The sequence below is a fragment of the Nipponia nippon genome, unplaced genomic scaffold (genome assembly GCF_047370975.1).
Source record: "Nipponia nippon isolate SJK-2023a ecotype South Korea unplaced genomic scaffold, ASM4737097v1 scaffold_3, whole genome shotgun sequence".
NCBI classification, from domain to species: domain Eukaryota; kingdom Metazoa; phylum Chordata; class Aves; order Pelecaniformes; family Threskiornithidae; genus Nipponia; species Nipponia nippon.
The window spans coordinates 57,551,432-57,572,855 of record NW_028262347.1 but is presented as its reverse complement, the minus strand read 5'-3'; the positions used below and the strand labels follow the sequence as shown (position 1 = coordinate 57,572,855).

The 21,424-nt window shown below is 49.6% G+C and overlaps 1 protein-coding gene across 4 annotated transcripts; it reads right to left on the bottom strand.

Moving 5' to 3' along the window:
- Positions 1-124: 124 nt before the first annotated feature.
- Positions 125-18,843, bottom strand: CBX7 (chromobox 7). Of its 4 annotated transcripts, none has more exons than XM_087765966.1 (6): positions 18,586-18,841; positions 17,145-17,188; positions 13,026-13,091; positions 12,435-12,501; positions 11,483-11,822; positions 125-293 (listed from the first exon to the last, which is right to left on the bottom strand). In XM_087765966.1, exons 1-6 carry the CDS (start codon positions 18,652-18,654, stop codon positions 277-279), a joined length of 603 nt encoding a protein of 200 aa, XP_087622092.1. In that variant the 5' UTR covers positions 18,655-18,841; the 3' UTR covers positions 125-276. The 4 variants fall into 4 exon arrangements, with proteins under 4 accessions (XP_087622092.1, XP_087622089.1, XP_087622090.1 ...); XM_087765963.1 differs by lacking the exon at positions 125-293 and adding an exon at positions 2,298-9,401 and having other exon boundaries at positions 18,586-18,836; XM_087765964.1 differs by lacking the exon at positions 125-293 and adding an exon at positions 2,298-9,398 and having other exon boundaries at positions 18,586-18,836.
- Positions 18,844-21,424: the final 2,581 nt, after the last annotated feature.

Here is a 21,424-nt window from a genome sequence, read left to right as displayed (position 1 = left end):
ATAAGCTTTGGGGGAGCGACAAGACCTTTCTCGCCAGAATCACTGGCGAGCGGTGTACGAGCGTAGGGGGAGAGCAGCAGGTGCAAGAACATTTTTATTTATTTTTTACATGGCACTAGAGAATGGGAAAACTTACCTGCTCAAAGCTGGTAGCTGCCTCCGGGCTCATTTTTAGCGGACCCGTGACCTGGCAGGAGTAGCAGCGCTTATCTGCGTTAGAACAACTCAAGGGTTGATCAGCCGACGCCGTTGCTGTTTGCTCTCGGGAGGTCGCTGTCAGAAGTGGCGGATTTCTGTAAGGAAACGGCCGTTCCCTCACCCACACTGGGAGCTGGCGCAGCTGCGCGCACCCCAGCCCCTCAAGCGAACGTTGGTTTTTAAGCAAACCCTTGGCGCTACGGTCGTCCGTGTCAAAACGTGGTGAGATTTCCCAGCTGCAGCTCTGAAACGCACGAGAGCAAAGACAGGCCCCTCGGAGCCGACCACGCGCCTCCTCGTGCAGCGGTGACGGGTGGCCCAAGCAGGGGCCGGAACAACCACCCCTCCAGCCCGCTAACTTTCTGATGGAGCGGAGAGAGGAGAAAGCGGCCTGTGGAGGTTCGTGCGGTGCCTGCACCACTGGGGTACTACGATATCCCTACGAGTTCCCGAAGCAGGCCCAGCCACCCAGGTTTCTACCACCCTTGCTTCAAAAGCTGTTGCTTGGTGAGCAAAAGGCTGGGAAGAGAAGGACCAAGGAAGGACCGACCGCTCGCAGGGAAGGCGAGTGGCACTGAGGAGAGAGGAGGCGACTGCCAGTCTCCTGGCAGCACTGACCACACACGCTTCCCAACGGAGAGCGCCGAGCTGCTCAAACCGTGCGGCTTCCCCTTTCGGGGGCTGCCGCCCCAGCAGGGTCCCGGGGGCAGGTCCTGAGGCCAGCTGAGCGCCCTTGCCCTCCGGCGTCTGTCAGGAGAGCGGCGCGAGGCAAGGCGGCTGCGCTGCGCGGGACAGAGGGGCAGCATAGCAACGGATTATTGAAAAAGAAGTACTATCCAGATTAACCTTTAATCCAACGAACACAAGCATGCGAAAGGACAAGCCGTTACGAGTTTCTAGTGCCAGCCAGCCTCTGCAGCGTTGGCAGGGGTAGGAAGAAACAATCTCCGGAGCAGGCTTTCCCGTAACTCTGCACTGCAGCTTCTTACAACTTCACCTGACTCACTAGCTGCTGCCAGAACCTAAGTGCCTGGCTGGAGTCCTGCTCCGATGCTGTCGCTCAAATCCAGCCTCCCTGGCTCAGGGCAAGCACGCCGACCGCGCTTCGGTAAGGCAGGCAAGACCTAACCACGCTGACTCGAGCCACGACCGACTCAGGAAACACACCCCACCCCCCTCCGCTTTTGCTCCGCGTGCTTTTGCGATTGACGTCATAGCTGCGTTCAGATGCAGGGCTCACCCCCACGTTACATCTAGAGACATCTAGGCATCTCAGCCCCACTCGCTCGCTGAGGTGCCTCGGGTAACAGCTAGCCTCCCCCTCCACGGAGACTGGAGGGGCACACACCGTGAGGGAGCAAGTCAGAAACCAAAGCGGACTAAATGACACCGTGGGGCTCTCTCCACAGAGGATCGGCAGTCCCAGGACTCGGGCTCCTCGGCTAAGCCCCGTGTTACCTGCAGCAAATCAGGGGCCACGCTCCACCCCGGAGCTGCTGTGGCCCCGGGGAGCTCCTTGAAAGCCCTGCGGGCCAACCCACCGGAGGCTTTGGCTTGGAGGAGAGCGGGCCTCCCCGCCGCCAGCCATGCGGAGCCTCTGTGGCAGCCCAGGCCCCGCTTCAGATTTTCTCTGTCCCCACAAGAGACGCGGGATACGGGGCACAGCAGCACTCCCCTCCGGCTGGTGCTGGCAGAGCTGTCCCGGCGCCGCGGCGTTGTGCGAGGACGTCAAGAACTCCCTGAGCCCAGAGCAGCAGTCACCCTGCCATTGGCATTCTCCTCTTCAAATGCTAATCCATCAAAGACCAACAGTCCCAGGTCACCTCTCTACAGCTCTAACTTACCCAGTGGGTTAAAAATTAATAAAAACCTAACCTCCTCGAATCAAAGTAATGAGTAATGTCAGAAACAGCCTTTCGCAGGCTCCATTCTTCATCGATCCTTCTTTACTGATCTTTCTCACGCACGCACATGCACATTTTCCATTCTTTTTCCAGCCACGCTGCGTGTTTATACCAACAGAAGTGACTGGCGGAAAATAATTCAGCTGTAGAATTAAAGCAAGGGGAGATGAAGGACCACACAAACAGACCAATAGGTAAATGTCAGTTCTCATATTTAATATTTTAATAATTTTGTTTGCAACATTTACCACATAAATCATCTAAATAAATAGATGCTGTACAGTCTCTTATCCATATCAGTACAAAAATAAAACCACACTTTGTGTCAAATTATACTTGAGCCTGCCCTCCCTTTGCTATTACAATCTCCTTTTACCGCACATACTCGCTCAGAAAAGGCAATATACTCCGATTGGTTTGTTTGGAATTGGTTTACTCCCTATTTCCCCCCCTCCCCAAATACATTCAATTAGTCTGTACAAAAGCTAGAAGCTCATCCTGTGCAAAAGGAAGCTTTCGGTGTGCAAAGACTCAGATACTCTAGCGTGCTGACAGGAACAACAGCAACAACTGAAGAGACAAGAACAAAAATAATCGGGGACCCTCCCCTCTGACTGACCCCATCCCCCATCTTCCCCCCCAACAGAAAGGAACCGTACCAAATTGCATGAGTCAGTGTGCAAAAGAGTCCGAACGACGTGCGTACGTACGCTGAGGGAAAAGGTTGGTGCTGAAAACCCAGGGACAGAACTGGGGTTCCCCCAGCTGTAGAGCTTGCTAGGTGAGGAAAAAAAAGATTCTCTCATCTTAGCCTGCTCAAAAGGTTCTTGAGATACGCAGAACAAAAGCTTTATCTAAATGATTTTAGTTCTTTTGTTGCCGTTCTGTGGGAGTGAGGAAACGGCCTCTGGAAAAATCCAGCAGCTACTGAAGACGGCTCCTGGTTCACCCTCCCTTCCTCTCCCCACTCCCTGTGGACAGACAGATATCTCCCCATTCCTCAACTAAGCTAATAAGGTGCAATTTTTCAGACGGGAAACTCTATAAAGATGTCTCCAGAGCTGGAAGAAGCGGTCGTAGTTCCAGACTAGGACCGCTCAAACTGAAACTCAACTTCGTTTTTCCCTTTCCCGGGACAAGGGAGGTGGGGAGGGAGGAAGCCAACCTGCGCCCTGAAGGCGAGCGAGGGACCGTGCAGGTCTCCTCTCCTCCCTGAGGGAGCCCCCCGCTACTTGGCACGGTGGGGCACGCTCCCCCTTCAGCCCTGGGAGGGAGGCGAAGGGCTGGGTGGCAGCTCTGGAGAAATGATCAGGAGCAGCCAGCGGCCTGAAACAGATACATCTTCTGCTTTTCAAACGCCACTTTTAGACAGACGATAAGGAGTACTTAGCACTCCTAGTGCTTTGCATTTCCAAAGTGCTTCAAAACATACTTCAGATTTAAAAGCAAAAAAAAGCTGCTTAACATTTTGACAGATTTGCAACAAGCTTCTTTGTGCTGACACTACATTTTCTGGTTAAAAAATAATAATAATATAAAAGGCTTTCCACCTCCTCCTCTTCCAAAATCCCCCTCCCAGTCAAAACTCTGCTACCCCAGTAACGAGATAAGCTGCGGTAGAGGTTCCCAACGGTCTTACGAGCTCTCCCTTTCAACATCCGACTGGCACTCTCAGACAAGAACCCCTAGCGTCTTTGCGGAGAGCCCACAGCAGATGGAAACAATCTCAGCAGCAAAGCTTCTACCCCATCCCAACTTGGCAGCAATCCGCCTCCCCCCTATCAGCCATTACGTGCTCCCACTGAGCTCTGGTCCTCTCTCCGGCTCCCAGTTAACTAGGGATCATCTCCCACCTGCTCCGTGCTAAGCCACTGTACTTTAAGAAATTAAGGAGGCAAGGGAAGGAGAGGTGGAAGAGAAAAAAAGGAGTCATCACTCCAGGAAGTGCTGGTTACAGGAAAGGATTTGAAGGGTCTGAATTCAATTTTAAGTGACTGCTGCTCTCTCCTTCCAACTGCCCTGGGGCTGTTTTGTGGGCCTTCCCATCGGGACCAGCTGCTTGGGCGGAATCCAGGTGGTTCAGCACCCAGAAGGTTCACGCTTTCTCTGCGAGGACACTAAGTTCAGCAGGCAGAGGACAACATGATCTTTACCATGCTCTTGGAGGAAACTGTTTTACGACAAGCATGGCAAAAGCGACAGGTTCCCTTTACCTGTATGTGCCAATGCTATACATTCCCATGTAGAAACTACCCTACACAAGCTGTTAACATACGCATCTCCCTTGCTTTCCCAAACGGTAAAAGATGGATACGTAAATGCAGCACTGACCATCTTCTCTCCGCAGGGCCCACTCAGAACCCCGAGGGGCATCCACCCACTGATGCAAGGGATCAGCTTCACTACAAGTTCTTTGCGCTTCTAACGTGCCTTCTCTCTCAACGGCCGGCTCACCCGAAGGCCTGTCCTCAACCGCCTAGCAAGAGCAACTCTGAGGCAGCTCCTTCCCTCCCTTCCCTGACAAGCAGCTGCCCCTACTATTTTCCTAGAAAGGCCCACGGCCCTCTTCTTCCTAGGCTGCAGGTAAGCAAGGGGTGAACAGAAGATGGGCAGATACCAAGTAGCTTTAGAAAGGGAGGTTTTTGCACTTTCCCTACTTCAGAAAGCACAAACTTAAAGCTGGAGAGGAAGGGGTGGAGAGGTGGCGGTAGATTTAGCTTTGCTCAAATACATGGATGTGGCTGACAGCCCTCGCTGCTGCCTTCCGCACCCCGGCCTCTGTTGTGGCTACCACCGAGGGTCTTGCGTGAGCTACCCTGCCTATTTTTTTGACCTGTGCGAGGCCTCCCTTCTCTATTCCAGTGAAACCATCAAACAGCACTAGCTGGCGTACAGCAGGAAACAGTACTGGGGCCAAGGGCCCCCTGAGAGGTGAACAAACAATTTTATACATTCAGTCACAAAACACCAGAAGAACAATTCTGGACAGTTTCACAACACTAACAACAAAAAAAAGCCATTCATTCCTCAATAAGCTTCTTTCTGTCTGAGGCTCCGACATAAGCAAGGGTCAAGTCACTAACGAATTTGGGCTTATTTTGGCAAATGGAACTGCTTTTGGGTGTTCTCACAGTAATATCCTGGCCTTGCTTGAAAAAGAAAAAACAACAACAACAAAAAAACAAACAAAAAAACCCCAAACAAAACCAACAAAACAAAACACCTTGGTCTGACTTCACAAGCAGAAGGGCCCCCAAGCAAATGCAAGACAATAAGGAGCATGCAGGAGCTACAAGGCTACTTAATGCCACTATTGATGTGTTAAAACTTGCTGTTCCAAGGCATCACTTACATATCAGAGCAATAACATCTAGTTTATGACCATCCAGGAACAGAGGCAGTCCTTCCTTTTTTTTTTTTTTTTTTTTTTAAAACACAGCATTAACAATAAAGGTTTTCCAATCTCATGAAGCCCCTCAGTTCTGTCATATATACAGTGAGTTCACTGTAGAGAAGATCTATGAAATAAAAACTTCTGTCCCCCAAACGTGGCTGGTAAATTCTCACATGGAAACAGTTCTAAGAATGACTGCTAGAACAGTTGTTCTTCAAGAAGTTGTTTCTTGCGTACAGTTCAGTAATTTCCACTGGCTGAAGTCTGTTTTTCTTGTTTACAGCCATGGAGCCAGACGAGGTATGGGAGAGTTAGCCCATTTCTATTCTTGGCTTGTGCTTCAAATAGAATTATTAAACTCAGCTTGAGCTGGATGCTATTCTGGCTCTTCTAATCAAACGGAATGCTTAACGAAGCTCCGAGCACAGCATCTGATTTTCATGATATGTTAGCCCAAGGGGTCCCAATTCAATTTTCGGCTTTTGGGTTGAACTGGCAGATGGGCGGTATTGGGGAGAAGAGACAAGTAAACCCAGACAGCCTCTCTTGCCATCACAAGAAAAACCCCCGTACACCTCTACACCTGCAGAAGTGGAATAAAGCTAATTTTAGAGTCCCTGAAGGCCAGCTCTACCAAGGAAGTTTACAACAATATGTCATCAGACAATATGGAACAGAGCCACATTTTAAAAAGATCAAGAGAAAAATCTTCTCAAAAAGATCTTTAAGATAAGCAAGAATTCATGAATGTCAAAAAAAAAGTCCACCCCAACACAGTAACTGCTTAGTTTCCTACCACAAACTCCTCCCACGCACATGCAACTTGTTGCGCCTTAACCCGATAAGGGTTAACTCCTCATTGACCTGTACACAAAGCAGCATGGTAGTCAGGTACTTTGTTCAACGCTTCGTGTAGCGAGATGATTAGTCACTAGCAGAACACAAGCCAGCCTGATCCAAAAAATGATTAAGATACGAAGCTGTGGGTGGATCCTCTTTGAAAGACCACCACGGGTCTTTGAAAACTCCACTGCAAGAGGAAGAAAAGATGTTTAAAGAGAAATACCAAAACAAAACATTGAGAACTCTCAGCTGGTGAGTGGAGAGAAAAGCAGAGGACGGAAATCCAGTTTATTAGGACAAGCTCTTTTCCTGCTGCAGGATTGGTATTGCTTCCCATGTCAGCCAAAGCCAGGAACCTTAGTAAATAGGAAGGTTTTTGGTGCATTTGTGCACTGAGATGAAGACAGGACAAAGGCAGCAGTAGCTGCATTAGAATAAAGAAACCAGATCCTATAAATGCCACAAAGATTTAGCAAGATGAGCTGGAGTTCAAGATTTTTAAAAAAATAAGCTAAAATATTATGCTTCTGCAGCCGTAACTACCTGACCTGCTACAACCCTCAAGAGTGGACTCAGCCGCGTGGTCTGTCCACTGGTCACAACATAAGAGAGATGCAGGTATTCAGCACATTTGGCAGGTGTCGGGAAGAGGGGGTGTGTGGGTGTGTAGGGGGGTGACGATGACAACACTGTCTGACCCCACATCCTGCAAAAGAGGGTGCCACTCCAGATGCAGAAGCCTCGCTCTGGACACCCACGTTCAACAAACATCCTGAGCCTGCGTGCTTACCTCATCAATTTGCCCTTGCTAGCTATTGCAAGCTTCTTTCCCACTCACTCTTCCTCCCACCACATAATTCCCCCCCCCCCCCCCCCCCCCCGGCTTCCAGTTCTCACCCTCTCAGATTTCTCCATAATAAAACTCCCATGTCACTTCTTTGAGAGACAAAAGGTTACTCCAGAAATTCAAGATCTTCCCGGTGGTCCTGAAACTGCTGTGACACAGTGGAAGACAGGCCTGCTCAAACAGCTCTGAGATGGAAGGGGAAATCCTAAGTCTATACTGAGCTGCCATATCCTATCCGAGGTAAAACCTGCTTTTAATAAAAAACATAGGGGCAGTCCAAGCACTTTGCAAAAAGTAGATGTTTGGAGGACCAGAAACCCCAGAGCTCCCAAATTCTGCAGGCCAGCAGCCAAGCCCTTCGAAGGAACACGTTGAGGATTTCCACAGGTGTCTCCACCTCAGAGCTCAGAAGGCTCGTAGCTTCATTTAGAATAAATGCAGCAGATAAGGGATGTTTCAGGTGGGGTAGGGAAAGGAAACAAAGGATTTAAGGACAGTAATCATGCCAGTAGCCAATGTTACCCTGCAGCACTCTGTCCTGCAGTTCCCACGTTAGACTCTAGCTTACTTTTCTTGCTTTCCATAGGAAAAGGTCTGTATTTAAAAATTTAAGCTATTTAAATAAAATTTGCTTTAAAAAAATGGAAGAGAACACGCATGTGCAAGAACAGATGCTATGCTAAACTACCAACTCAAAATACAGCAATTCTTCAAAAACCTCAAAGTGTCACAGGCAGTCCAGCACAAGGCATTTTTAAGTGCAAGATCAGGCAGGGTCTATTGAAATGCAGACCGCTTTCCTTGGCAAAGATTTTTAAGCCTTCCAAGGGGAAGTTCCCATCAGTAAAGTAGTACAGGATCACAGATACTGTGAGGAGACTGGAGTCACGGAAGAATATTACTCAGGCAGTACAATCCAAGAATTCTCATTGCTAAGAACGAAGAATTTTTTCCCCTCCTCAAATCTAATACATGCCTCCCCCACGTGTTGTTTACCTTGGATCTCTCAATGGGATCCAAGAACAGAATTTGCTGCTCATCAAGGTCCATTTCTAGCTCAGTTCTGTCCAATTCCCGTGCCCTGGGCCTGTGCCAGTATCTTGGATATCTTTGCAGTGCCTGGCAATGCTTCGGTTGTCCTATCAGCCCCTCCTCCCAGGGGAGAGGAGTCAGTTTTCAACCAACTTACTACCACAGATTCAGGGCAGCATTTGTTATTAATACTGAATTTGGCAAAGGGTAAGAACACCCCACTTTCCATAACGCATTCCTCATACAGCAGAGCCGAGCCTGGAAATCCTGTTTAGCGTATACAGAATGGTATGTCTCGACTGCGCTGGGTTTCTTAGCCTTTAATGAGGGCAAACTGAATTTGCGTCGCCAATCTAGATTTCAGAGATGCATTGCAGTCTTTCCACATGATCAGCCACCAAAGGGAGAAACCTCTGCTGTCTATACGGACCTGTGCTGCAAAGACTGACTTACCACAGACAGGCAAATACGGTTCTGACGTCCTGACAGCAGGCCCCAGGGAAAACAGCACTGGAGAGAAAGTCTTAACAGGCTGGAGTTATCTACACAGGTAGGATCCATTGCCTCTCACTGCTGCAGGAAGAGAGGGAGGAGGAAGGTGGGAAGAGCAATGCACAGAGAAGTATCTTTATCCAAGGGATATCAATTGCAGAACAAGGTGGCAGGCTAGAGATCCAGCTCTCTTTCCACCTCCACATGCCCTCTCCCCACAAATGCAGCTGCCGCCACTTAACAGGATAAAAGGCGAATTATTCAGCTTGCTGCTTTCACATCTAGGAGGGGAGTCTTTGCCAGGGAAAGGGCTGTCAGTTTTTCAGATGGACAAAGCAATGACAAACACACGCTCCCTACACTGCCCTTTTTTGCGTACCTGAAAGGGGAAAAAGGAGAAGAGAAAAAAAAAAAAAAAAGAAGGTCTCTGTAAACATTTTAAGAGGAGACATTTTGGATTTTTTTTTTCTTAAGGGATAAAATAACCCTTCCCTAGCCCCACCCTAAAAGCACTGGTTTTGGGGAGCACTGAAAACAGAGATTCAGAACTGCATGCTCCGGTCTCGGAAGAAGCCCTCAGCCACTTGTGCTTCTCTGAAAGTGACGGTAATGGAGTTTGCTGTGATGTCCGTCACTGTCACTTCGCTGGGGGGCACAGTGGGAATCCAAGGGAGACTGCCATCCACATCTGCTGCAGAAGGAGAGGCAGATAAGAGCATGTTAGCAAGAGAGAAAGAGGGTGAGGGAGAAGGAAGGAGGGAGAGGGAAGGGAAGGATGGAGAAGGGGCCTCCTTTCTGACAAACGGTGGGTGAAATCAGCCTGTACTGAGTCTGCACATACAAGGCAAGAAAGAGCATGGGCAAGCGCTCCCCTCAGAGGCTAAGGGAAAATGGAGGATCACTGCAGGATGTAATGGGAAAAGGAAAGAGCAGCAAAGGTGTCCAGACACACACCAGCATCGGAGCAGCCTACACAGAGCTCAAAAGACCCTGTAACACCACCCAGCTCATCTAACCGTCCACAATTCCCTGATACCTCTCACCCCATCTCAGACCCTAATTTGGCTCTGTGTCAGCAAAGCACACTCGCCCAGGTGTGAGTTCACCTGCTTGTAAATGCCCTACCCTGCTGAAAAGTCAAAAATCACACACACTTACACGCGCTCTTCAGATACTCCTATGGGAGTCAAAGGGATGCAAAATGGAGGTTCTTCCTTGTACTGCAGCTGCAACACAGCGTGGGTGTGAATTCTCTCAAAAATCCATCAATACTGCTTCATGGAGAGGCTGCTCTCCCTTTCTCACGTCCTTCCTTTGTTCCCCGATAGCTCCATACGAGAAACCCAAGCATCCCTGCACTTTCTCACTGTAAGAATAATTATCACTCCCTCTGCCACCCAAAGCCTCACTTCCCCGCAACCCCTACAGACAGCCACAAAAATACAGAGAGAGGAAGGAAAACATACCCTCTCCCTGTCACTATTATCTATACTATATACCTTGTTGTCCCAACCTGGGCAAGGAACAAGGGCCCCTTAAGAGTGTATTTCCTGGCCTCTGTCTCAAATACCTGGGGTGCCTACTTTCACCTCAGAAAGAGTCCAATCCCTCCTAACAATAACTGGAATTCCATGCAGGCCATCTGTCAAGGGGAGAACAAAAACAGTTTCACATTTCTGTACTGCCATTCACTCTTCCGATCCCCAAGTGCTTTAGAGCCCAGCGCTAACAGGGGGGGACAGCCCCACACATTTGCCCATTGCCAGGATGCAACACTGGGTTCCTCTGCGCTCGCCCCATTGCCGCCTCCCTGGATTTCGGGTGCTGTTCGAGTCCCTCTCAGAAAGGAGGGGATAGCGTTGATTCTCAGAACACAGCCCTCTCCCCAAAATCCTACCTAATCCAGCCTGGCTAACAGCTACTCCTAGCAGGGAGTAACAGGATTCCCTTAGCTACTACAAGCAGCACAAGCCCCGGTTTTCCACTCCTCAGGAAAGCTACGCCTTCGGAAGCTCTAATAATGCAGGGATAGAGTTTCCCTGGTAACTCAAAGCAACACGCTCATCCCACAGCCTTCCTGCACAAGATGCTGGTATCCCTCCCCAAAATGCCAAATGTGCTTGGACATCTCCTGTGCCTACACCCATGGTGTGTACTCAGTGGGATCAGGCAGGAATTACCATCCTCACTTCATCTCTCTCATCCCCCTCTCATATAGCTCTATAGCAAGAGACTTTAGAGAGAACACGGGGTGTGGGGAGCAGAGGGGAAGGAGGGGGCAGAGGAACGCGCTGTGGGTTCCTAGCAGCATTCCTGTGTGCTCCTCAGAGCAGCACTACAAGAGGACTGCTGCAGTCCAAGCCTGTCCACTGCCAGCCAAGCTCCTTTTAAGCAGAGCAGCAGGGTGAACACATACGGGTACGTGGACAGAGGCAGAGTTCATCACTGTCACACCTGCATGTCACCTCTGCTGCGAAGAAACTAGAAGAGGGGAGTAACTTGCAGTATCTTCCCCAGTTTTCTAACACTGGGAGGGGCTCAGTGATAGGAGACCACAGAGAGGCAACAGCACCAAAAAAGCAGACTACGATGTGCTATTCATCCAAACAAGAAAGGAACTTGCAGACAAAAGGGCCACAACATGAGCCAGCAAGAGCTGCTCTGAGGACCTGACCTGAACCACAATCCCAGGATGAGGCAAGCAAGGAGGAAGCATGCAGAGCATCCTTCGCATGCCCCAGAACTTCACAGCCAAGGAGTGTCTGGCCTTACCTTCTTTGCTGGCGTGCTGCATGGCCTCCCAGTCCTCAGGGCCCTGCCTGGCCTCGAGGCCCACTGCATCATTCAGGAAGAACTCACGCCTGCAGTTTCGACTCTCCAGGCTCGCCATGCGGGGGAACTTCTTCCTTGACAGTCGCAGGTACTTCTGGTTTTTGCGTTGCTTCCGGAGAGAGAATGGCAGGACTGCTCCCCCAGTCTTCTCTGAGAACTCCGCCTGCCCTGGCTTGGCCCCTGGCAGGCTACTGTCTCCTCCTCCAAACCTCCGTGCAAGAGAGAAACAGAGCTTCTCCTTTCCCTTGTGGGCACTCCTCAAGTCCATGCCATACAGCCGCTGCCAAGACATCAATGCAGCAAGGGTCAGAGCAGAAATCTGATAATACAGTCAGGGTTCCCACCTGGGAGCCAGGAAACTATTCCTTGTTCAGTCCCTGAACATCTAGATGAGCTAGGGTAAGTTGTGCTGCTTCTACAGCACTGTTTCTCTCACCTCTTCAACTGCCATCTAAGCTCTTCCTAATATGTGCTTCCTAGGATTGGCTGCTTTGCTTGGCAACAGTCAAAGTGTGCTGGAACTCCACTTCCAACCAGCAGCTACCTTTGACATGATGGAAAGTCCAAGCCCAACATGAAATCAAAAGAGCATGCAAACCAGGTAGCCTGCAACCACCCGAACCCAAAGTTTATAAAATCCTAGTTCAGAGAGCAAGGGCTGTTGTTGGTTTGTTTGTTTGGTTTTGTTTTGCTTTTTAAAAGACAAGTTAGCTGGCTCTTCAGCTAACAGGTTAAAACTATCTGCCTACCCACTGATTTCATGTTGCTGTGTTAGCTTGTTACTTCCAATGTTGCCCATGCAACAGCAAACGGACAGTTTCCACCTCCCTGTGAGCAGAGGAGCAGCACAGCAGCTAACGAGTTAGAAATACAGAGAAGAGCAAGAGGCTACCTGCAGTAGGAGGCGCTTTGGTTTGGGGCCTCTTTTCCTGTACCCTGATGCACGGTCTCTCTCTTCCCTGTGAAAGAGGAAGACAAATCAAACCAAGTACTAAATACCACCGCACAAAGCCTAGTCAGGACTTCTACCTTTCGCAGCACAGCTCCCTCGTTTCCTTCATTAAAACCCAATGGTGACCAGTGTGGACTTGGAAAACATCCCAGAATTGCTTCTTGTAGGAGTGAAAGTCTTGCAATAAGGGAATTTCTCTGACTCAGCTGATCAAGGATGGGTTAGAGGAACTTACCACCTTGCATCACTCCCGTCCAGCCCTGGACCTGATTAAAACCTGAGACTGATTGCTCTTGGGCTCAATGCTGCTTGTTCTGGGCCTCATTTACTAAACAGTGCCAATCAGAGCTGCTTTAACCCCATCTTGTCCGCCTCAGCCAACACCAGGGTACAGAGATCAAGCAGGATTCATCACTATACGTTTCATCTTTGACTGAAGTAGGGACAACAGGGGCACTTTATGCACACTATGAAATAAAGACACTATTTCCTTTTCTTGTGTCCAGGGGGAGAAAGAACACGCGCCCTTACTTTTCTTCATAAGCCACTACCAGGCGAGGGTCCAAGATGTGATCCTCTGGCTCCCATGTGCTGTATCTGAAGAAAAACATAAGAAATATAAAGTAAACAATACTTTAATGAAACATTCTCTCTGCAGGCCTGCTACCAGTGTGCTGCGGCCCTGGATACTGTCTTCACAAGGGTCAGTGGGGCCTGCCACAACATTGCGAGAGCTCTGAGGAATCCCAGCCATTCCCTCCCCAACTTCCTGCAGACACCACCTCCCCTTCCCAAAACAGGCAGGGCCAAGCATAAAGCACTTCTTTGTAGGAGGACAGGGAAGGCTTTCCTCCCCACGGCCCCCTCCACGCTGTTTGCAAAGCCTGTGCAGACACTTGCAAACTGATTTTAAGTCAGTGCCTGAACAGGCCTCATCTGCAGCACTCCCTCAAATCCAACAAACCCCATGGAACAATGAGACGTGAGCTGATAACAGCTTTCTGAAAAATAGGTCTCTCTTAATTTAGAGTGCTCAAAGAGTAAGTATGCTTTCTCACCTGCATTATTAATTACTCTAATCACTGGAGCTGAAAGTATTCATTTAAGAAGAGTTTAATTTTTCTCCACTGATGCCCTTCAACTAAACATGTTTAGACCTAGGCCCTGAGGCAAGTTGATGGCGACTTTCCAACTATTCCTCCTCTTGCTCAACTCCCCCTGCAGGTTATTTCTATTTAGCAGAGGTCATCAGTATTTCTGTACCAGCGCAGGAGGAACCCATCTGCATTGTGGTCAGGGCTACCAAAACTACTCAAAATAAGCTTGATGCTCTGAAAGTAGCCTGTGAACAGTGTCACTCACTGCCCCATCTCCCTCCTCGATTGCCAGACAGCTGTGACAGGAGTCAGATGCTCAGGAAAGGACTGAACCCACCCAGCAGACAACGCCAAAAATGGTTCCCAAGGGGCACAGCTGCACTTAATACCAGGGAGAAGCAGCCAAAAACTCCCGTTGTGGAAGGTGCAAGGATCACAAGGTGGTCCTCGTGGCATGTTTGCTTCTAAGGTGTCATGTTTGCCCAGAAAAGGTGGGTAGCAAGTCTCTACCTTACAAACACAGAAGTAAAAAAGCAAGTCTGAAACCCCAAATGACTCAGAACATTAATTTTCCTGGAATGTGAGGTCTGGGGCCTGGAGGCAGAGTCCCTCCCAGCCCCTGGGGAGGAGGGCCAGAGAGGAGCCACATGCAGGTGGGCAAGGGTGCATTTGTATCAGTGCCTTTAAACAGGGGGAAAGCGTTTTAGGATGTTTACATTTCTGGATGAAGCACAGACTGCACAGAAGGGCACGTGATACATGCATGTATGTACACAAGGGAGGTGGTTTGGCAATGCTTTTCCCTTTCATCTCTCCATTAGACAGAAGAAAGGTACTGAAATCCATGAGCATTTCTGGAGAATGGTTCTAGAAATGAAAGTACAATTCTTTTACAAAAGGGAGAAACAAAAATGTGAAATTCAGATACCCCGAGGTGCACTGTGTATCAGAGAGTTAAGAACAGACATGTCTTCATAACCAGCTGATCCCTCCCTCCTTTGCTCAAGCCTCCTGCAGCAACCTGACTGTGAGCTGTCAAAGCCAAGATGCTGTTTGAACAGAGGAAGGTTTCCTCCCAGCTGCAGGGATTCTGGCAGTCGTTCTACAAATTTAAGAAAAATAATAACACAAGGAGGGAAAAAAGGCATGGGATTGCTTTTCATGGGCAGGAAAAGAAAGGGGATTTGCTTTTAAAAAAAAACTGGTGGGTGTTGCCTTTTTCTCTGCAGCTCAGTTTCTGGCTTCGCTGCAGTGGCAAAACACTGCATATAAAAAAAACATGGTTCAGTTTGCCGCGCGCGCGCGCACACACAGAGCTATATATACGGGTGCACACATCCCAGGCTGCAGCAGAACTGCAGAGAGCAGGCACTCTGGAAAACATAGATCATATGATCTTCCTTCCCCCTCCTTCTACTCCTCCTCTTCCCCCTCCCCTCTTAACTCCAACACAAGTTGTAAACAAGCTTGTAGCTAGAATCAGATTGTAACTCCTCCATTCCCTGACTCCAGCAGTACAATCCACAAATCTGAGGTGCAGGGCATTAACAAGAATTTTTTCTTAAAAAGAAAAAAAAAAGTAAAATATCAGTTACAAGGGAAAACAGCAAACTACTGACCTATCCTTATTCCCTTCCATGAAGCCTCCAATGGGAATGATGGGATAACTGGTACAGAGATTACAAAGAGCAATGCGACAAGGTTGGGGAGGGGAACGAAGAGAAATACGACATGGGATGAGGAAACGGAATATGTTGGAAGCAAACAGCTTGTGGTGCTGCATGCCATTACAGGCATATGTATGTTTAGAAACAAGGAACAGAGACTGCTAGCAGGATGAAAGCGACTTCAATGCTCAAAGCATCTTGGTTTTAAGCAACTGAAACTACCGAGTCAACAGTTAAAATGGAGAGGGGGAAGAAAAAAAAAAAATTAGTGCTCTTCAGATTTGGAGTTTGGGGGAAGACGGGAGGTGTTTGGACATGCCAAGCATCAAAAGAAGGGAACTCTGACATCCCCTTGCTCCCTGGGCAGAAGGCTGTGCTTTGAATTCCCAAAAGAGAGTTTCTGGCTCCCCCAGAGCTCCAAGGCACAGGGCAAGGAAAGGCAGCGGTAAGAATAAGGGCTGCTCTGTCCAAGGAAACATTACGCCATGCCTCAGCCCACCTTCTTGGCAAGTGACTTTACAAGAGAAGGACCTCAATGCGTTTGTTGAAAGGAGAATGGGATAAACATCAGTATTCTGGCCAAAAGGGGATGGTGCCTCACAGGCTACAAATAAATTTCCCAACCTCTACCAGCAATTAAATTAGGCTTGGCTACTTAGAAGGCTGAAGCAGTCCAAGAGCTGACCCACACTGTATGGCAACCGGTGCTCAACAAGTGCACAAGGTTACACTTTGACAGCAGAACTTAACAGTCAAGACCAAAGTCACCCTCTCCCACCACCACCAGAGAAGGGAAGCTGCTTATATTCCCTATAAACACAAGGATTAGGCACGAGGATTAGGCACACAGGAACACATTTCAGCTTCTCGGACACCAGGTACAATCTGTCAGGACCATCCTAGTGGGCCCCGCTTTGCAACTGCAAGGATGAACCTGTAAAAGCAGCCTCCTGTGCTTAGCAACACACAGCACAACTGCATGTGTAATGTAGTTGTACCTACGCACATTGTGTATGTACACACACAGAGTTACAAACAGAAAAGCAAAGACAGGGCCCCATATGGGTTGGCCAGGAGGCCGTTCTAATAGACGGCTACCTAACATAATAATATTTTCCAGTTACCCAATCCTTTTACTCTCAAAGCATTTTACAGACTGTTTAGGCACAGAGCAATCACTCTTCTTGAGAGGCAGCTGCATTTTAATAACAGAAGTATCTGTAAACAGTGCACAGCAATACTGCAAAAAAAAAAATAAATTTTTTTTTTTCTCCTTTTTGCAACATAGCAACCAAAGCAAAACCAGAAAAGGCACTCAAAATAACAGGTGGTTTCGGACAAGGAAATGTAGGCATGGTGGTAATTTTCAAGGGACAAAGATCACCTGCATTTGGCTACAATCAATAAATCTGAAACATTGCACCTTTCTGTTTGCGAATTGCAGAGGGGAAGCAGTAGGAGAACAAGACAAGACCATCAACTTGTTTTCTATTTTAAAAGACTGCATGTAGCCCTAAAAATAAAGTGGGGCCCTTTTGGTGCTGACTCAGAAGAGCAGGAGCCATTCCAAGTTCAGAAGAATCAGGGTTCCCTGTTGAACTCATAATGAACTTAAAAACATTTGTATCTAGAAAGCATCTCAATGGAATACTTCATTGATGGCAAAAACCAGTCAGAATAGATTGGCACGCGGTTTGTATCCCTCAGCTGCCAGTCCAGAAATAGATTTGGTTTTGGTTTGTGGCTCTTTGCTTTTGTTTATCATTGCTGGAATGAGGGACAAAAGGTTACCCATTAAGAATGAGATGCTCAGTTGCAGAGATACAGTGTAAGCTATTACCGAATGTTAAAGAAATAGAATAAAAGACAAGTAAAACACAACTTACTTTGGGGGCCATCCTTTCCATTTCACCAGGTATTCTACTTTACCCTAAGGGCGGAAAAAGGAAGATGAAAACAGGTGAACTTCGCACCCAAATATGGGCTACAGTAAGAGATGCAACCAATCAACAGGACTAAACTCCGCAACTGAAAAGCTCGTTTCCCATCAATTTATTTTCAAAACAAAGCCACTTCCTCATTCAACTACACTTGCTATACCCAGAAAACAGGCACACAGGGGTATTTAAGCGTGCTTGAACTACCATCAGCTTGGGACCATACCTTTGCAGACGCCTAGCAGGCAGAACACCAAAAGCCGGCCAGAGAGCAAGACTGGAACCATTCCTGCATTTACAGGCAATCCTACAAGAAGTCGGCACGCATAAACGCGAGAGGGAGATGTGTGCCAGGAGCAAGCGTCAGAGGAATTTTTTTTAAGCAGAGAGAAGAAATATAATATTTCAGAACCTATGAAGCATCTCTGTGGCATGTTCCCTTCCAGTTCCTACACACTTCACTCAAACGCTGTTCCGTCTATCACGGTCACTCAACCTTTCAACCCAAGCAAACAGCAGCTCACAAGTGAAGTTCAGAGTTACCCATTTATTCCTTCACTCTGAATAGAAGATTTAAAAAGCAAAAAAAAAAAAAAAGAGAAGCAGCGATTGGAAACCATGTTCAAGGGCTCCTGAGGAATGTGCACAACTATTAAAATCTTTAATATACTGAGGGGCTTGTTAAGCACTTCCCAAATATGGCAGAGGCCTTCGTGCGTGCAGGATGACCACCCCTCGAAGTGCCACTATTGCAGCTGCGGACACCTTTACACGGCAGCCCAGCAAGCGAAGCGCTCGGGTACTTGAGCCAGAGAACGCGTTTCATTTTCCTGGGGGGGGGGGGGGCTCATCAGCTTCCCAGTGTTTGAAAACACTGCCCTGTGAGGAACTTCCCACCAGAGGACCCCTACGCGCTGCGTGCTTACGGGTAAATCCTCCTAACGCCCTGTGGGGACGGGGAGCGTTTTCACAGCTGGGGAAACTGAGTCACGAAGCCGGACGCCAAACCTTGCCAGCGCCTCCCTCGTGATTCGGGGTGTCCGGTTTGCTGTCACCAGCACTGATTTTGCAGAAACTGAACACCCCCACACACCCCCCCCCGCGCTGCCCCCGAGCCCCACCCACCTCACGAGCAACTCCCGCCAACGCGCGCGCCCCTCGCCCGCCGGCCCCGGGCAGGTGCTGGTGCACGCCCCCGCCCCGCCGGCAGCGCGAGGCCGCCCGTTACTCCGCGCAGGAGCGGGGGGGCGGCCACGCGCGCGCCCACCACGCCCCCCGCCCTTGTGCGAGGCGGGAGAGGCGGGGGGGTGTCCCGGCGCGCACCCCCCCTCCCACGGAGCCCCCCCCCCCCCCGGCGGGGCCCGGCCCGCCCCGCCCCGCCGCAGCCCACCTTCCGCACGCGCTTCTTGCGGATGCTCTCCACCGCGAACACCTGCTCCCCGATGGCCGACAGCTCCATGCAGCGGGCGGGACAGCGGCGCTGGCGCCGGCCACCGGCGGCCCCGCGACCGGGGGTGGGGTGGGGTGGGGGAAGTCGGCTGTCGCAAGGCGGAGGGCGGGCGGGGGGCTGCCTCCCGCGGCGGCGGCGGTGGCGGTGGCGAGGCTGGCCCGGCGGCGGCCGTTACCCGCCGCTCCCCCTCACACGCCCCCTCGCGCGCGGCCGCGCCCCCTCCCCTCCCCCCGCCCCGCTTTAGAACCTGCGCAACGTTTTCCCCGGCGCGCGGGGGGGGGGGGGGGGGGAGGGAGGGAAGGAGGGAGGGAGGGAGGGAGGGAGGCGGGGCGCGGCGCGGCGCGGCGCGGCGCGGCTTGGGCGAGAACCGCCTGGGGGGGGGGGGCCGCCGCCGCCGCCGCTCCGCCTCGCCCCGCCGCCGGCACCCGGCCTCCCCCCTCCGGGAGCCAGGCTCCCGCTGGCACCCCGCTTTCCTCACGGAAAGGTTTCCAACACCCCGGGGAGCGCCGTGAGGAACCGCTGCCCGCCGCCGGCGCGGTCGCTCGCCTCCGCAAAGCGGTAGTATTCACGAGTGTTTTCCAGAGGAACGGCCCCCAGCGATCGCCTGCCATCGGGTGGGGAGCCCCCGGGTGACGGAGCGCGGAGGCAGGAGAGGCGGGCGGCACGCACCGGTGCAGAAAAAACCCGGCGCGGCTCGCCTGTCCGGGCACCCCCGCTTCAAGCGGCTCCCCGCGGAGTGCTGCGGGGTTTCACGGGCACAGCACGCCCGTAGCGATTTGACACCTTGAAGCAGGCAGGACCAAGGCTTGCCTGGGTAAGGCAGGAGAGAACAGGAACATTGTGAGCAGGCATTCAGCACGGAGGTGTCCAGGCGCCTTCGCGCACCGATCTGCTTTCGCTTCCAACCACTGCATTAAACAACAGATCATTTTTTTTAAAGTCTCCTAGGACATTTTTTTCACCGGAGCAGGGACTTATTTCTACGTGTGTAGCTACCTTTCCTCCCGCACGCGTGCTCAATTGCTCCTCCGCTGTGACCACATGTCACTGGATGCTGTTGGCGTGCAAGGTTTGAGACGGGGTGAACCTTACTGTGCAAACGGCAAACACTATACAAAAGGAAGTCTGCAGGGAGAGCGAGTCAATGTTAGTCATTTCGTTTGGAAGCGTTCATTTTCACACGACGTACCCAGTCCAACCCCGTGGATGCAGTAACTGGCAGGGTGCTTATTCTTGCTGCCGCCATTTAAGAATGCGAAGTCCGCTGTCGGGAATTGTGACCCTTGGGCTAACCATCAAGCAGACCTAGCAGTTTATAACATAGGTTTGGTTCTGTAACAGCATAGCTGTTGAATATTCAAGGTTTTGGTACTGTATTGCAAAATAATAATAATGAAAAGCTTCAATCTTCTTTTTAATCCTTCCTTTCTCGTATTATGCTTCTATGTTTTCGAGGGAATAGAGAAAAATACTTAAGATAAAATTTACTTTGTATCTCAAAATTAAGACCTCCAGAAAAAGTAGAGACAAAAGAAGATCAGAACATTTCTCTGAATTGCAACGACCTGTTTGTAATCCCTTTCCTTGCCCTTGAATCCAATTCCTGTGATGCCGAACTGGAAAATGGGAGAAACTGTGCTCCAATGACCACCTTAGGATAAAATAAAAGAAATAAATAAATCCCACTGTCACAACAAACTTGCAGACAAATCCATTATTGATAAACTGTTGCACTTCTTCGTATAGGATATTTACAACTTGGTTTTTAATATGTGGGTTTTTTTAAGGTCAAGACTATATATACATATTTTTCAAAATTAAATTTTGTTAATGAATACTAAAGGAGTTCTCAATACAAATCAACCTGCATTTTGATGGCAAGCTGTAACACTCTTCTCATAAACACAGGTATACAACGAGAACCCACATGCTCCATATCATCGGTATAATTTCTGCACGATTATTTCCTTCTTCCTTTCTGCTTTTCCCTTTTCTCACACCAGCAACTGACCCAGGTGAAGTTTAAGCAATATTTGCATCAGTTACGTCGCAGCTTTCGGAAGAGCACTCTTTTGCCTGGAAGGACGAGTGATGAAATCTGTCCACAAGACGCCATCAGCATGCAGCAAAGTTCCAGGCAAATCCCACGGTGTAACAAAAGTACGTGTTCCTTGTTTGCCGGGGGATTTTTCCCTGCAAGTCCTCCTTCACGGGGGCTTTGTTCTCCCCTGCGGCTGTGCTGACTGCGGTGAAACCTGCGTGAGTCAGGACTGCTACGACGACAACGCTCCCCTGGTTCTTCCAGCGCCTTCAGTACCCGAACACGCTGCTCGTGGTTCGTTTCACCTCTCAGAAAATGCGACCGTCTCACAATAGTCTGGTCAGGTTTTTTGCAGAGGGTTTGTTTGTTTGTTTGGGTTTTTCTTGCAACATTTTATACAAAAATGTTACTTTTCCAAGCTGTTACACCACAGTTAGTTACTTTTCATTCTACTAATGGTTATAATGTAATTTGAGTAGGGTTTGGGTTTTTTTTTGCATTGACAACCAAACACTGAAGAGCAAGAACGTCTCCCTTCCTCCCTCCCCATCCCAGGTTCTGAATTACCGTTAAGTGAATGTTACTCGGCCATTTATAGGGACTAGAAATAATTAAGACAAACAATTTGAGCAATCAGGTTTTTCAGATCTGACAGCCTGTTTTAGCAGTACTTTAAAAGCCATTCTGTGATAAAAGACCTTTTCTAAAGTATATCAAGAACTAGATTACAGCAATCTT

Excerpts from the sequence above, each read along its gene's own strand:
- CBX7 (XM_087765963.1), bottom strand. The coding sequence starts at position 18,654 with ATGGAGCTGTCGGCCATCGGGGAGCAGGTGTTCGCGGTGGAGAGCATC. Across the intron at positions 13,092-17,144 it reads TGGAAAGGATGGCCCCCAAA|ATACAGCACATGGGAGCCAG; the intron begins GTAAGTTGTGTT and ends GTTTTTCTTCAG. Across the intron at positions 12,502-13,025 it reads GTAGTGGCTTATGAAGAAAA|GGAAGAGAGAGACCGTGCAT; the intron begins GTAAGGGCGCGT and ends CCTCTTTCACAG.